The following is a 17,583-nucleotide window of genomic DNA, read 5'->3' as shown; positions in this document are numbered from 1 at the left end:
GGTCAGCTGATAAGCAACCTGCAATCCCACCCACCTGCTGTCATGGAAGGTAACATACTCACAAGCTCCAGGGATTAGGATGTGATTATTCTGCTTACCATACATACCAAAGATTCTAATTTAATGTCTATTTGATAATCAGTTTTTTTTTCAATTTCACAACTAATATGTCTGAGAGTTGTTTTATGGTTTAAAAAAATAAGAAATCTGAAGAATATGTGTTCTAAGTAACTCACTATTATGTCTCTAAGATTTAGCAATGTATGCTAAATATCTAAAAAGCAATGATAACTATAGGTTTTGATATTTAACTTAATATAATCATTCCCATCTCTTTAAAACAAATGAAAATTTAAGACAAAGATACCACTGCAAAATCTAAATAGAACTATAAGCATTCTAGTGTTAAACTTCCATGATAGTAGAAACAGGTGGCCATACAATGCTAGGATTAGCTCACGCTGTTTCTAATCATAGAAATAAACACATTTGGAAGTCTGGAAGTATAGGAAAGGTCAGTTTGTCAGTCAAACAAAGGGCATTAAATAACTCAAAGGGAAACCTTCCTGACCCCAAGCAAGTACCCAGAGGAATGAGGAAGGTGCCATACTGGAGCCTGTAAGTAGAAGACAGTTCAACCCAAGTCAAGTCACCATAGCATCCCAGGACCCCTAGAACAGCCCCATTGCAGATCCCTGGAAGCCATCTGGTTTCAAGATACATATCTTCCATGCCTGTCAAATGTCACACTATAGACTACACCTTCAAGTCCTACGCCTAATGGTTATCCTAAAAATATAATACAGACATGGAACTAAGATAACAATTCCTAAAAAATTTGTTATTAAATAAACATAATATAAAGTTCCTTAAAAAAAGCACAAAAATAAATAGGATTTATCCAAATCTAAAAAAATCAGAAATCATATACTTTCCCCTAAACTTATTAATAATTTCAACCAAGCTAATATCAGAGAATTACTCAAAATAATTTCTAAGATATCTCATTTCAATCTCCTATTTCTTGAACATATGTATATATATATACACACACATATATATATATGTATATACAGCTCTAATATAACTGATATTCATCATGATGACCTCAAGATTTTGAAAGATACCAAGTTCTTATTGGTATCATTAAAGAAAGACTAAGTTATGGTCAGAATAATTTTACTACTGAATGTGTTGAGAACATGTTGTTGACCATTTAGATTTTATTTAAAATCTGCCTGTACATGAATTATAGATACATGAAATCCCTCAGTCAGAATATTAAAGTATTCATACCACACCTTTTCCTATCACATTGCACAAACACAGTTTCACTTTAATGAAATCAATAGCAGGGCTCACGTTTTTAACCAGTATAATTTAATTAAACACTTCCAATCTATGGAAACAAGGTTTTTCAAAAGAAGTACTTTTTTCCCCTAAACTAGGATATTTTGTTTTAATAAATCAAGAATAGTATCAATAAAAAATATAATAGTAGGAGCTATCCTATATTTCATGTCAGGATATATTCTTTCTTGAGATTTTGTTTATTACTCAAGGAAAGCTAAAAAAACACAGAAAAGCATTTATAAAGAGTAAATGTTAGTCAATTTTTCTACTAAAGAAGTTTTGTGAACATATCTGGAACAAGATGACAATGGTAATAATAATAATGATGGTAGTAATAATGACAAAAGTTTGAATGATTTAGTCTAAGATGCTTTTGCTAGGGAGAAGAAAAATCCCCAGAGATAAAGTCATTAAAACTTATTTATGAACCATCATCCTAACTGTGAATGCAGTGAGCAATTTTATGATCCTACCTTCTCTAAATGGCAACAATGACCTCTCCAAGAAAAGTAGAGGTAACTGCAAGCAGAGGACAGCTTAACCTTCCCAGACAGACACAGGACCAAGATAACAATTAGATATTGGCTAAACAACAAAGCCCCTCATTCACTCATTCTTCCACTGCTGACCAACTATTCAACAATGGCTTGTACCATGATAAATGGTATGAAAATACACTTCAGACCCACCCGTACCATCACAAGTTTCTTCTATACATACAGTTCCCAACTCTACTCTTGTGTTGGCCAATCCTTCAGTGAGAGAAAGACTAGACTGAAAAAACATTTGCATCATCTGGTAACTGATAAGGAATATGAATGCTAGTATCTGGAAGGCTCCAAGTCACACAAAACCTGTTTAAAGTAGTTTTAAAAGAAGAGAGCAAACATATGCAAAAAAAACAGATTTAGGAATATTAAGTATTCGAGGTATTTACTGATGGCTAAGAAGCTGATTATATATTGCAGATAGATACCATGGAAAATCTGATATTTAATTCCTGATTGACCATATAAGGTAGAAAAAATTTTCAGTTTCCTAGACAGAAAATTCAGTATCTTTCAAAATACCAAAAGCTTAATTGTAAAGTTTTCTATAATACTGATCAAATCATACCTTAATAGAGAAGGAAAGAACAGATGGTTGTGCAACAAATCAGCTTATTAGTTCAATTTTGTCTGAGTTTTCAAAATTCAGGTAAAGCCGATATTGTACAAAAACTCTGAGCATTAGATGACACTGGGAACAAACATGAGACAGAGAGGTATCAGAAAAAACAAGGTCCAACAACCTTGTGAACCTTTACCCAATGAAATGTAGTAAATAAGTTAAATGGACCTTTTGGTCTCCTCTGATATTTTTAGTAGTCAATTAAAAAAGATTAAAATATGAAGGCATTTACAACCATCCCAAAGGATAAGATAGTGAAGAAGATAGAAAGTAATACCAAAAAGAAACTCTCCATTATGTCTCAAGAGCCAAACAACAAAACAACTTCAGATTACCTCAATGTCACCTGTAAGAAAAGAATCCCTGAGTCAACTTTTCTAAGCCATGTTAAGTAAATAAGAAAAACAAAAACCAAAACAATGCCATATAGTATCTGTTCCTCAGCCAATGTATTCTATTAACCCACATCTGCAGTGGGTCCATGGGGTATTATGCCACTTACAAGGGAAATTCTAACAGAAGAGAAAAACAGTCTTTGACCTTCAGGCATCTGCTAGTCAATGCCAGAGAAAGAACAAACTCAATACAGTACAGGTAATCTATCCTGAGGAATTTAACAGTCATAGACGTTACAGATTGGAAAACCGTAAGTATAAGTGGTGTTCTGAAAAGCATAGAGACTTTTTGAGCAATAGGAAGTAAATGTAGGCAGGGGAAAACAAAAGGGAAGCATCCAGGGCTTCCTCGGTGGTGCAGTGGTTGAGAATCCGCCTGCCAATGCAGGGGACACGGGTTCGATCCCTGCTCCGGGAAGATCCCACATGCTGTGGAGAAACTAAGCCCATGTGCCACAACTACTAAGCCTGCGCTCTAGAGCCCGTGAGCCACAACTACTGAGCCCGCGTGCCACAACTACCAAAGCCCGCGTGCCTAGAGGCCCTGCTCCACAACAAGAGAAGCCATGGCAATGAGAAGCCCACACACTGCAACGAAGAATAGCCCCCGCTCGCCGCAACTAGAGAAAGCCTGTGTGCAGCAACAAAGACCCAACACAGCCCGAAATAAATAAATAAATATTTTTTTTTAAAAAAAGAGAAGTATCCAAAGATACCAATTAAAAAAACAGGGAAGGTAACTCAAAGTGGAGAAGCATAAACTTGAAAGCATAGGAGTCTATGGAGAGAACAAAGCTGTGGCATCAGAGGCCATAGCTGGGTCGTGAGGACCCAAGCAGATGTTGCTGGGTCAGAACTCCAGATGGCTGCAAAACAAGGTCCAGATGGAGACTGAGCCACGAGGCCAAGGGACCACAACAGGCACTGCCCAGTGGGCGTGCTCACCCAAACTACTGACATGGTATTTCATACAAAGAAAAGATGCATTACTTACCCGATTGATATGGTTGTTGCTTAAAATAACCTGGAGCAGGGTCTTCTCGAATTCTTCCAACTTCTTGGAACACTTTTTAAGAATATGATTAGATAAGTTACAATCACCGATCAGTCTAGCTAAAGTATCCACAGCTTCGATCCAGAAGCTTGAACAAGGAAGTTTGGGTTCTCGGTAAAAAGTGATCAAGCCATCCAGCAACTGAAAAACAGAATCGGATACTGTGGAAGAGGCGTTTTCAAAGTGGCTTAAGTCTGTTTTCAGACTTTCTGACTCGGTCAAGGTCTTCAGTCCAAGCAGACGTTGCAAGAACTGCATGTGAGAAGATAGAGGCTTTTCCAGAGGAGCACAAGGTCTGTTCACAATGGACAGTGGTGGGAAGGGGGTGGAGATGCAGCTCTCCCCAGAATGCTCGGTCATCTCTGAAGGTTCAGTTCTCTGATCATTTGATAAAACGCACCCAGAATCTTCCAGCAGAGTCAAAGTGCTTTCAGAACTTCTAGGTTCCTGAGCCTGCAACTGGGAAGATGGACCTCCTGAAATAGAAAGGAACAGAAGTGTTATCTTTCTGTATCTTTTTTTTTTTTTTTTTTTTTTTGCTGCACCGCACAGCTTGTGGGATCTTAGTTCCCTGACCAGGGATCGAACCTGCATCCCCTGCTTTGGAAGCACAGTCTTAACCATTGGGCCACCAGGGAAGTCCCTAACATTTCTTCATATAAAAACTAAACATTGAGTTTTCTAACTTAAAATACTAAATGAAGCATGAACTATGTATTAAACATTTGAAAAGCAGTAGTATAAAAATTGATAGAGGAGAAACTGTGAATGAAATTGCTTAGACTGACTGCAGACAAGGTCTTTATCTGGTAGAAAGCACAGATGATTCACCCATGTTTTGTCAAGTCACTATCTCCCAGTCAAGGCCATGCTTGAAAGGTACAGAGGAGAGACCACGAAACCTGAAGGAGGTCACTGTCTGGTATAGATTCCAACAGGTATCTGCAAAACAACAGGTGTATGTAAGATAGAGATATGCTCAGGGCACTATGAAAATAGGAGGAACACTGAACAGCCCACCCCAGTTAGACCAGTGCCTCCTGGAAGAAGTGATGGTAGAACTAATTTATAACACATAAGCAAGAATTCCAAGTTAAAAAGTTGGGGGAATGGAAGAAGAGAAGAGTTCCATCTACCAAAGGGTATGCACAAAAGCACAACTTAAGAAGGAAAAGAAAAGCACTGTATATATAAGGACCCACCAGTAGTTTCATGTTCCTTTTACAGAAAATATAAGGCAAGATATTAAGTTGGAGGAATACGTAGAGGCCGGTCACAAAAGATCTTAAAAGAGATATTAAGGACCTCAGAATTTATATGTAGAGTGTAGAGTGAGTGTAAGTTGGAAAAATTATCTATATACCCACACATATACCTAATATATAAAAATAAATATATAAACAATGTATATATGTATGTGTACTTATTTATAATTATTAAGTATATCTGTCTATATCTATGTATATGTGTGTGTGTGTGTGTGTGTGTGTGTGTGTGTGTGTGTGTGTGTATGTCATAGATCCTTGAAACTATATATATAACCATCAGAATTTTCCGACATCAGCTGAGACATACTGCAGTTCAGGCTTAACTTAGTAACTTTAGGTCATTCTGTGACAGAGATGCCATTGTAAACACAAAAAGGCTATTGTTTGTAAAATGATTATCAGTAAGACGTACACACAAAATTTTCACTGAATGTTATACAGCACATGCATACATCTATGCAACCACATCTGAGAAATACTGATGTCAGCAGTGGAAGCAGGAATAGGACAATAAACAGTATAACGTAGGAAAGTGAAATGGTCGCATTTTCATTTCACAGATCGCTCTATGGGCTTTGTGAAGGAGACACTGGAGAAGGACCCAATGAGACACTGAAAGATCAGTTCAGAGTCACTCCTATCAGTCCTGATATCAAGTGATGAGAGAAATGAAACAAGCAGTTACAGTGGAAGACTGGAAAGGAAACACAAAGGGAAGCCAGCTGACTGACTGACAGGCATTAGAGTAGAGTAGGAATAAATGCATCCCGTGATTCTGAATTAGGTGACTGGGTGGACGACGGTGCTACCAAATGATCAGTAAAAATACAAACAGAAAAATGGCTTAGGAGAAACAAAGAGAAGCTAGTCTTGGCCATGTAAACTTGGAAGCAACCAGAGGAAATCTAGGTGAAGATATTCACCTGGAAACTGGCCACATGAGCCAAAGGATGGGGAAAAGGTCTAGACTGAAGCTACATTTTAGGAGCCATCAGTGTGCAGGTGGGATGTGGAAGGATGAGAATGGTAATGATCACTCGGGGACGGGATGCGCAGTGGCCAGAGCAGAGGCTCCAAGAGGAACCCTGAGAAGCATCAATCTGAGGGCTGAGTAGAGAAAAGACAATCACCAGGGAGACAGAGAAGAAACAATTAAAGAGGTACAAGCAGAATAAAAACAACAGTGTCATGAAAGGCTAGGGAATAGTTTCAAGGAGAATTACATGCAGGAGGGAAGTCCAATAAAATGCAGAGCTAAAAAAACACGTCGGAATTACCAGCTAGAAAATCACCAGCGATCAAGTCCAAAGCAGCTTCGGTCAGTCGGGGCGGTGGGCAGAAGCCACAGTGAGCGGACTGAAGGGTGACGGGGAAAGTCACAAAGACAGTGAAGAGTGGCGAAGGCTTCTGAGGACCTGGGTCGGGACAGCTTAACACAGAGAGTAACTGCAGCAAACATGGCCAGACACACTGTGAGAAACATGAGCAACTATAGATTATGAAGAAAAAAGCTGGAGAAGCAAAAGCTGGAGGCAGGAGAGAAAATAGGTGGGGCGGGACGCGGGAGCAGGCGGAAGGAGACTGAGTCAAGGACCAGTGGATGGGTTGCACTTACTGATGAGGAAGGAGTTTCCCCACACACCCCCACCCCCAGGCTGAAAGAAATAGGATGAGAATGTACAGGGATGTAAAAATACCCCTGGCACATAGGAAGTGAAAGGAGATCTCATCCAAGTCTTTTAAAATTTTTTTTTTATTTTGGAGATGGGGGACACTAGTTGAACAGGACATAATAACAATGGCAAAAGCAGCACCCTCTCCCTGCCCCAGCATAAACTGGAAATCTACCTAATTTACTGCTCTTTTTTCCTTCAGTAAAATGAGAAGCTGATGAGGCAGAAGCAGAGGATTAAGCTTTAATTTAGCATGCATTCATTTAACAAGTGTCTACTATGACCACTACAAATATGCAAGTGTGTGCTTGGGATTCATCACTACAGTATCTGTACTCCAAGTTAGGGAGGTGATGCAGCCAATCCCCAAACGTGGTGGTGCCCAGAGCAGTGAACCGTCAGCAACATGTTTAACGACACGTGGCTGTTTCTATATTAAAGCAGGCAGACAACATGTTCATTTGAAGCCAACAGACATTTCCTTTTTCGTAGGAGCAAAGGAAAAACATTAGAAATCACTTCTCAAGACATCCATCTCACACTTCACACAAGTAAAACAGGGGGTACTACGGTAATTATTCAGGTAGATTACATATTTCTTTCACAAAATTCAAAAAGGTTCTCCACTAAGAAAGTGAACATAAGTTTAAATATTTTATTAACCTACTCAATTTTCCAGCAAAGTAAGCTGAACTTCACAGGTGATGATTTCAGGGAAGACTCATAAAATGAATTCTCCCAACAACTAAGTTGGGAAGCAAAGCTGCTTTCTTGTTTCTGCTTCTCACTCACTCCTCACTGGCGTGCCTTTGGGCAAGTAATGATCATGCCATCTCATCTCCAGTTGCTCACAGGTGCAAATTTGAAGGGAGTAGTTCTAGACGCATGGGCTCTGGTGATAGGAATACACAAAACCGAGTACCATTCTTCCTCTCTGGTTTGTTCCTGTGTCCTCAGAGAAGAGTGATAAGGCCATATGCTGAGGATGACAATTACTAAAGTCATGCTACCAAATCGAAGAAAAGAATCTATATTCACATTTCACTTTACAAAGTAGCTCCAGGGAATAATTCAATTGTTCAGAGGAACCCTGGAAAGTGTGCTGTTATCCCTAATTTACCAATAAGGACATAAAACACAGGCTCAACTTGATGAAGAGGCCTGAGAAAAGCCACACAGTGAGCAAGGAAAACCAAGCCTTCTGTTTCAAGGCCTTCCAACCACGGCAAAGAGGCCTGTGTGTTTCCACACCAGCTTCTGTACATGTCCACTATGGCATTCATCAATTTCTTTTTTTTTTTAATAAATTTATTTACTTATTTTTGGCTGCATTGGGTCTTCCTTCATTGCTGCACACGGGCTTTCTCTAGTTGTGGTGAGCAGGGACTACTCTTCGTTGTGGTGCGCGGGCTTCTCATTGCGGTGGCTTCTGTTGTTGTGGAGCATGGGCTCTGGGCACACGGGCTTCAGTACTTGTGGTGCGCGGGCTCAGTAGTTGTGGCTCACAGGCTCTAGAGCGCAGGCTCAGTAGTTGTGGCGCATAGGCTTAGTTGCTCCATGGCATGTGGGATCTTCCTGGACCAGGGCTCGAACCCATGTCTCCTGCACTGGCAGGCGGATTCTTAACCACTGTGCCACCAGGGAAGCCCCCATCAATTTCTATATGTTATCCACTTCTTGCTGGGCTCCTGAATGGCAGAAGTCCTGTCTCTTGTCATCTTTGTGGTCCCCTCACTGAGTAATGTTATCATCTGTAAAAGACACCTTATCAGGGGAAATGCTTAGGGCGACAACCTGCTGCTGGCTGAGACAGACCTCCTCTCATCCCTCAATATTCACGGTGCACCGCGATTTTACACCAAACTGCGATAATTACATACACAGATAAGAGAAATCAAACAGAACAGATAGAAAGACAGAAAGAATATGGTTATTCCAATAATAACTGATAATGTCTCAGAGTACTTGCTAACAAAAAGCCAATAATTTACTTTTTATAGGATCTACTACTTCTGGTAACCAATAACCAATTAACTTCCTCTTCTATTTGTCCTCAGTGATGAAACTGTGTAGAAATGCAAACAGCATTAGCACTGGAAACCAACACTTTCAGGGTGAAAACCCCTCACTGCCTACTAAATAAAGTAAATAATAGTGGGCAAATGTTCCTATTGTATATATTCTTATAAAATGGAAAAGACAAACAGGGGGAAAAAGCTTTCCTAGAGAGGATTAAACATTTTCAGTGATACTGAATATATTAACAGGTTATAATCTTGCAATAGTCATAAATGAAATATTTATTCATAAAACAAGATTTTTAAATATCCACCCTTATTTGGGTAACACAGAGCATGGAAACAGAAAAGGATCCCTGTCTCTTTAAATGAATCTTACATAACCACAATCAGATTTCACTCATTTGCTTGGATGACTTTTCTCAACATAAATCACAAAGCATGGCTAACAAAGGAGAAGAGAGAAAATGAAGCCATGCTCCTGCAACTTTTTGTAATTCCTGTTGTTCCAGGAGGGATTAAGGTAAAGCAGAAGTCAAATGATGCTTCTTTTTTAACTTGTTATTGGGCTGAAGGGACTGAGGACTGTAATTTCCCTCCAAGTCACTGGATATGATCTAATTAACACATGTGTTATTAGATTTAAAAGAGATAATAAACTACACACACACACAAACTGATCAAGCACAGTCCAGTACATATGAAATGCAAATATTATCTATTATTGTTAAATGATTATAGATGTCAAGAATCTAAATTATGCTGAAGTGTGAAACCATATACAAAAGTACGTGAAATAAGATAGCAATTAAAACTACAGATTCTGCCTAAAATATTCTATAGTCTCTCCCATACACTGGATCCCACAGACCTTCTATTCCACTTTACTGGACCCTTAACTCTCCCATTTTCTTGCAGTTGTTAACTTCCACTTTAATCCACTTACCATTTCAGAGTGGATCGCAAGCATACTTAACAAAACAGAGCCAGTGCCCTCCTGCCACACATGCTGCCCTAGAAATGCTCACCCTTGAGCAGTAAATAAATATTCTGCTGCCCCCACAAAACATTCACACCCACATCAACTTCCATGCCTTTTCTCATCCATTTCCACAGTTCCTACTTCATTTATAAAAGAACCAGCTGTTTAAAATGCATCTTTACACCTTGCAAACCCCATGAACTCTATGTTTATAAAACTGAACAAGTCATCTTCACACTCTGCACACACACACAACACAACTTATGTTTCTCCTATGTGCTATCTATGTCAGCTGACAGCAGGACCATGCCTCCAGTCACCAGGCCTGGGGAGAGGAACCAGCCTCACCCCGCTCTTTTTCCTATCCTACACACACACTGCAATGCCACATTATGTTGGTTCTACCTTCTGCACGTGTGTAAGTCAGGACCCTCCAGAGAAACAGAACCAATAGGGTAGAAAGAGAGACAAAGAAGTAAATTTATTATGAGGAATTGGCTCACATGATTATGGAAACTGAGAAATTCCTAGATCTGCATTCAGCAAGCTGGAGCCCCAGGAGAGCTGAGGTGTGAGTTCCCGTCTGAAATTCAGCAGGTTCCAGACCCAAGAAGAGCCAAGGTTTCAGTTCACATTGAGTCCAAAGGCAGGAAAATACAGACATCCCAGCTCAGAAGCAGTCAGGCAGGAGGATTTCTCTCTCAATTTTCTTCAATTTACCGAGGCTTGATATGTGACCCAAGATGTGCTCTATGCTGGAGAATGTTCCATGTGCACTTGAGAGGAAAGTGTAACCTGCTGTTTTTGGATGGAGTGTCCTATAAATATCAATTAAATCTATCTGGTCTATCGTGCCATGTAAAGCTTGTGTTTCCTTATTAATTTTCTGTCTGGATGATCTGTCCATTGGTGTAAGTGTGGTGTTAAAGTCCCCTACTATTATTGTATTACTGGCCATTTCCTCTTTTATAGCTGTTAGCAGTTGCCTTATGTATGGAAGTGCTCCTATACTGGATGCATATATATTTATAATTGTTATATCTTCTTTTTGGATTGATCCCTTGATCATTATGTAGTGTCTTTCCTTGTCTCTTATAACATTCTTTATTTTAAAGTCTACTTTATCTGATACGAGTATTGCTACTCCAGCTTTCTTTTGATTTGAATTTGCATGGAATATCTTTTTCCATCCCCTCACATTCAGTCTGTATGTATCCCTACGTCTGAAGTGGGTCTCTTGTAGACAGCACACATACAGGTCTTGTTTTTGTATCCATTTAGTGAGCCTATGTCTTTTGGTTGGAGCATATAATCCACTCACATTTAAGCTAATTATCGATATGTATGCTCCTATTACCATTTTCTTAAATGTTTGGGGTTTGTTTCAGGTCCTTTTCTTCCCTTTTGTTTCCCACTTAGAGAAGTTCCCTTAGCATTTGTTGTAGAGATAGTTTGGTGGTGCTGAATTCTCTTAGCTTTTGCTTGTCTGTAAAGCTTTTGATTTCTGTCGAATCTGAATGAGATCCTTTCTGGGTAGAGTAATCTTGGTTGTAGGTTATTCCCTTTCATCACTTTAAATATATCGTGCCACTCCTGGCTTGTAGAGTTTCTGCTGAGAAATCAGCTGTTATCGTTATGGGAGTTCCACTGTATATCATTTGTCATTTTTCCCTTGTTGCTTTTGATAATTTTTCTTTGTCTTTAATTTTTGTCAATTTGATTACTATGTGTCTTGGCGTGTTTGTCCTTGGGTTTATCCTGCCTGGGGCTCTGTGCGCTTCCTGGCCTTGGGTGGCTATTTCCTTTCCCATGTTAGGAAGTTTTCGACTATAAGCTCTTCAAATATTTTCTCAGTTCCTTTCTCTCTTTCTTCTCCTTCTGGGACCCCTAAAAGGCAAATGTTGGTAAATTTAATGTTGTCCCAGAGGTCTCTTAAGCTGTCTTCATTTCACTCTTTTTTCTTTATTCTACTTTGCAGCAGTGATTTCCACCATTCTGTCTTCCAAGTCACTTATTTGTTCCTCTGTCTCAGTTATTCTGCTATTGATTCCTTCTAGTGTATTTTTCATTTCAGTTATTGTATTGTTCATCTGTTTGTTCTTTAATTCCTCTAGGTCTTTGTTAAACATTTCTTGAATCTTCTAGATCTTTGCCTCCATTCTTTTTCTGAGGTCCTGGATCATCTTCACTTTCATTACCCTGAATTCTTTTTCTGGAAGGTTGCCTACCTCCACTTCATTTAGTCGTTTTTCTGGGGTTTTATCTTGTTCCTTCATCTGGTACATAGTCCTCTGCCTTTTCATCTGGTCTTTCTGTGAATGTGATTTTCATTCAACAGGCTGCAGGACTGTAGCTCTTCTTGCTTCTGCTATCTGCCTTCTGGTGGATGAGGCTATCTAAGAGGCTTGTGCAAGTTTCCTGATGGGAGGGACTGGTGGTGGGTAGAGCTGGGTGTTGCTCTGGTGGGCAGATCTCAGTAAAACTTCAATCCGCTTGTCTGCTGATGGGTGAGGCTGAGTTCCCTCCCTGTTGGTTGTCTGGCCTGAGGCAACCCTGCACTGGAGCCTACAGGCTCTTTGGTGGGGCTAGTGGCGGACTCCAGGAGGGCTCACGCCAAGGAGTACTTCCCAGAACTTCTGCTGCCAGTGTTCTTGTCCCCATGGTGAGCCACAGCAGCCCCCCACCTCTGCAGGAGACCCTCCAACACTAGCAGGTAGGTCTGGTTCAGTCTCCTATGGGGTTACTGCTCCTTCCTCTGGGTCCCGATGTACACACTACTTTGTGTGTGCCCTCCAAGAGTGGAGTCCCTGTTTCCCCCAGTCCTGTCGACGTCCTGCAATCAAATCCCCCTAGCCTTCAAAGTCTGATTCTCTGGGATTTCCTCCTCCCATTGCTGGGCCCCCAGGTTGGGAAGCCTGACATGGGGCTCAGAACCTTCACTCCAGTGGGTGGACTTCTGTGGTATAAGTGTTCTCCAGTCTGTGCGTTGCCCACCCAGCGGTTATCAGATTTGATTTTATTGTGATTGCACCCCTCCTACCGCCTCACTGCAGCTTCTCCTTTGTCTTTGGATGTGGGGTATCTTTTCTGGTGTTCCAGTGTCTTCCTGTTGATGATTGTTCAGCAGTTAGTTGTGATGTCAGTGGTCTTGCAAGAGGGAGTGAGCGCACATCCTTCTACTCTGCCATTTTGAACCAATCTCTAAATTTAATAATAATCACTCACTTGTACATTGAACAACTTAAAAGTAATGTTTACACTACCTGGTGGCCAATTTGGAAAAGCTATTTTAAAATGAATTCATCTTCTAATAGACAATTTTCAGTTTAAAGGAACTGTTTGATTTCTGCCTCTGGAAGGGTATATTTTAGCATATGACAAAGCATGTTTAAGAAATTCTGACCAAGAAAAGGCTGCAGTTTTGTTTAATCCCTCTCTCGAAGCCTGCATTACAATTCTAAATTTGAATACACCAAGACAGGCAGTAATATCAAATGCATGAAATTATAAACTAATGAAATAACTGTCTTAGCTGGACTGTCTTCGCTGCATGAGAGTCACAAAACAAAACAGTGTATTTGTGTGCCTGGCTGGTTCAGGACCATATGACAGTATGATTCCTCCTGCCTTCGATGCTCAAACTCTGGACTTTCCTGGTTATCCCGATACTCTTTCTCCCAAGTCATCCTCTAGTTCCCAAAGTAAACCATCCTCATGGCTGTGCCTTTGGCTTCCCCCTCTGTTCTAACTTCCTAGACATCCCCACCTTTCCTACAGCCTCAAAGAATTCCTTTGGGCAGATGATTCCCAAATCTCTATCTCCAATCCTACTCCCCTCCCAAGCTCAAGCCCCTAGGTATCTCGATGTGACCTGACCTCTCAACATTAAACCACAAATGTCCAAAACAAATCATCACCTTCACCTACACTTGGTCCAGCTTCCAAACAATGGTGCTACGACTTTCCAGTCGCCAAAGTTTGAACCCCAAGAGTCAACTCTGACTTCTTCGTAGACCCCCCCCCCTTTACACTCCACTGACAAATAACATGACCCTGCCTCACCCTTCTGCTCCTCAGAATCACTAAATTGGTCCCCCTTTTAGGGCCTTTATGCTAAACATTCGCTCTGCCTCGGTTGCTCTCCCCACAACCCATTCCTAATTTTCTCAAGGCTGGTTCCTCCTTATCATTCAAGTGTCTGTTTAAAGTCACTTCTTCAGGGAGGCCTTCCCTGACCACTCAGTCTAAAGACGTCACCAGATCAGCCTCTGTCTCATCTCCCTGTTTTCATTCTCTGAATCTCCTTGTCACTGCCTGATCATTTCCTGCTGGTAAAATCTGTCTCACCCACAAGAATGTGGGCTCTATGAGAGTCTTGGACTGCCTGGTTTACTGCCATAGCCCAGAGCCTGGAATACTGAGTAAGAGCTCAATAAATATTACTCAGTAAATAAAAATCTTTTTATATCACCTCTCTATTTCTATGCCAAAATAATTACATGTCAGACGTGGGCTATGACAATGATGTTCCCATCTCCGATCTCTTCCCTCCCCAAACAATTCTAAACACGTAGCCCAATTACACTGCCTGAATAATATTATCCCTCAGGTCACCTAGAGGAATCACTTTCGGAAAGAATACTTCTTGGCACGTGCAAAGCACACACCCAATAAATGTTGGTTTCTCTTCTATTCTCCTGCTGGAAAATCTCCAAGGGCCCCTTACTGCCTATAGAATAAAGTACGTTTCCCACTGGCTGTCACACCTCTTCTTAATAGGCTCCAACCTGGTTTTTCATCTTATTTTCCAGAATACCTCTTCATGCCCCACATGCCCTAGTCAAATTAAACCATTTGCCAGTAGTAGATTCTTGTGTCCCTAATTTACACTGTTCCTTCTTGCCTGAAATACTCCAGTATCCATAGCTTTCTAAATCCTACCCATCCTTCAAGGTCAGCAACTTCCTCCAAAAAGACATTTAAGAGACCTAGTTCTCTAAGGCAAAAGAATCACTTTCTCTCTCCTCTGAACATCAGTATCAATCTCTGGACCACAGAGTCTCCCCGGGTACAATACGTGATACGATTTTGTTCCCAATAGACTCAGCAGGGCTCAGACCTTATCCCTCTCTGGCATCCTCACTTCGTTTGTAACTGACAGCTAGTGAATAAAAAGGGGCTGATTAAATGTACAAGAGAATTTCTCTAAAGAAAAGAATTACTGGGATAAAATTAGGAGCTGATAAGAAGAAGTGCCTTCTCTTTGGATGCAATCATTTAGGGGTCAGAGACGTGCAGTACAGGGAAAATGCAGAGTCCTAATTCCTAACAAATGGGAAGTGTGAGGCTGAGAGATGGTGGATACTTCTACTGATGCCAGTATCACAGCCCCATAGAATAACATGAAAACTATGAAAAGACAACTCACTATCAAGTGAACTGATGACTCCACTGGCATAACTTCCACTCATCAGTGTGTGGGTGTTATGAACACCACGGGGAACTGGCAAAAATAATAAAATGACTGAAGTCAGCAATATACCACATTCACTGGCCTCCTAATACTGTGGATGCCAAACCACATCGCTCTCTACCATCTCACCCGTTACCTTTCCTGCTGAGATCCCACACACCTTCAATCGCTCCTTGACCAAGCCTCTTCCAAGAGAATCTGCCTGAATTTGTCTTCCACCAAACCGCTGAAAGCACTGCTTTGACTTCAGCTCTTGGCCTCAGGGCTCCCCCTGCTCACAGAGTACACTGTTGAGATGGCACCTTGAAGCTGGCTTGGTCCCCTAGCCTTCCTGCTAGACAACTGAAACTGACATTCATTTCCACCAGATGTGTCCTCTTCACTCTCTTTATCAGAAAACAAAAGCACTGAGATCTTTTACCCAGTTCAATGTTTCCACAACCATAAAGGGAACACACTAAACATAGGCCTTCCTAGGTACGGTAATCAGAGTTTCCATGGGAGGACTCTAGGAGCCTGGGTTTTACATGAACATCTCAGAGGAGTCCCATAATTGAGAAAACTTCAAAAGCACTGCTGTGCTCTGCTCCCAAATCATGCACTCAGCCCGCTTCGTTCATTTTTTGCTAGGCTCAAAGCCTCCTGCCTGTGTCTCAGAAGCTACACTGACGATCCTACAGCAGTGGTTTTCAACCTTGCTGCACATTACAGTGACGTGCATACTAGACCACACCCCATGCCAAGGACATCAGAATCTCCAGGGCTGGGGACCAGATATTAATATTTTTTAAAACTCCCCAAGTGATTCCAGTGTCAGGAACATGACCTTACATCAATGCATGTTTGTTCTGCTTTCTTAGGAGAGCAGGGGAGTGGGCTGTGCCCCCTTCGTGCCATCTCCACCCCTGCCTTCCAACCTCCTAGAAAAGCCTTTCTCCTTCCTCTCTACACGTTCATGTTTAATTCATGCTGAACCTTTCAGAGTTCAGCTGGGATGCCACTCCCTTTTCAGGGTTCACCTTTACCACAGAATTTTCTCTCTTGTAATTGGAGAGCCTCATATAGCCTAGCTGTCTGCTTCCTGCCTTATCCTAAGACAGTGGCACCTGCCTTATGGACTGCAGCCTTGGATTCTACCCAGCAGCCCTGCCTCTCCTCCCATTTATGTTCTCCACACAGCAGCCAGGGCAAGAAGCTTCAAACTCCTGCTCAATACCTACCAAAGGATTCCACTCTCCTTAAAGTCCCACCCACTGGAACAAGCCCGACATAACCTGTGCTCCTGCCGTGCCTCAGGCCACCTCCCCCACCTCTATTCCTCACTCTGCTCCCCAGCCATGCCATCCACTTTCTGCTAACTGAGCACACATGCTACTTCCTGCCTCGGGGCCACTTGGATGACCCTGCTCCTTCAGGAGTCAGCTCCATCTCCTCTCCTTCTCACGAGGTCTCACTGACAACAGTCTAAGTCGGTAGCCCTGCCCCATCCCCAGACACTACATCACTTCAACCTGGTTTAGCATCTCCACAGCTTTTAACACTCTCGGAAATTTTCTTGCTTATAGGTTTACTTGCTATTGTCTGTCCCCCCCCCCCATAGGAATATAAATTCTATTTCTTCTGTTGTTTTCATCACCACTTCAGAAATTAAGTTTCTGTGGAATAAAGAAATTACTGAATTAATCAACGAGTGAATAAACATGAATAAATATAACTTAAAACAAATTTATATACATCACATGTAGCACCTTTACAAGTGACTATCTCAAGAGCTCTTGCCTCTCTAATCATACCATAAACTCATAATGGCACCAAGTAAACCTCTTCTCCTTTTCCAGCCTTGAAAGTCAAGCACTGTACTGAGCAAATATCATCTTTAGTATGTACAAGTTGATATTTCTTGCTATTTTAGAAGATCCTCTGTACTGTATTCAAAAAGATATGTGTTTTTCAGCATATTACACTTTCTTCCCAAGTGCTCATGGAACATCTCCAGGTTAGGTCATATCTTGGGTCACAAATCAAGCCTCAGTAAATTTAAGAAAAATGAAATTGTATCAAGTATCTTTTCCAACCACAACGCTCTGAGACTAGATATCAATTACAGGAAAAAATCTGTAAAAAATACAAAAACATGGAGGCTAAAACATACACTACTAAATAACCAAGAGATCACTGAAGAAATCAAAGGAAAACT

The 17,583-nt window shown here is 41.1% G+C and overlaps 1 protein-coding gene across 1 annotated transcript in view; it reads right to left on the bottom strand.

Annotated features, from left to right (window-relative positions):
* Nucleotides 1-17,583, bottom strand: part of MEI4 (meiotic double-stranded break formation protein 4) — a 197,798-nt gene that overhangs the window by 152,939 nt on the left and 27,276 nt on the right. The window contains exon 2 of the mRNA XM_060283968.1: nt 3,913-4,448. Within this exon, the coding sequence (XP_060139951.1) occupies nt 3,913-4,448 (536 nt within the window). The remainder of the gene's footprint in view (nt 1-3,912; nt 4,449-17,583) is intronic.

The sequence above is a fragment of the Globicephala melas genome, chromosome 14 (assembly GCF_963455315.2).
Source record: "Globicephala melas chromosome 14, mGloMel1.2, whole genome shotgun sequence".
Lineage (NCBI taxonomy): Eukaryota > Metazoa > Chordata > Mammalia > Artiodactyla > Delphinidae > Globicephala > Globicephala melas.
The sequence above is the reverse complement of the archived record's forward strand: the minus strand, read 5'-3'. Positions and strand labels throughout refer to the sequence as shown.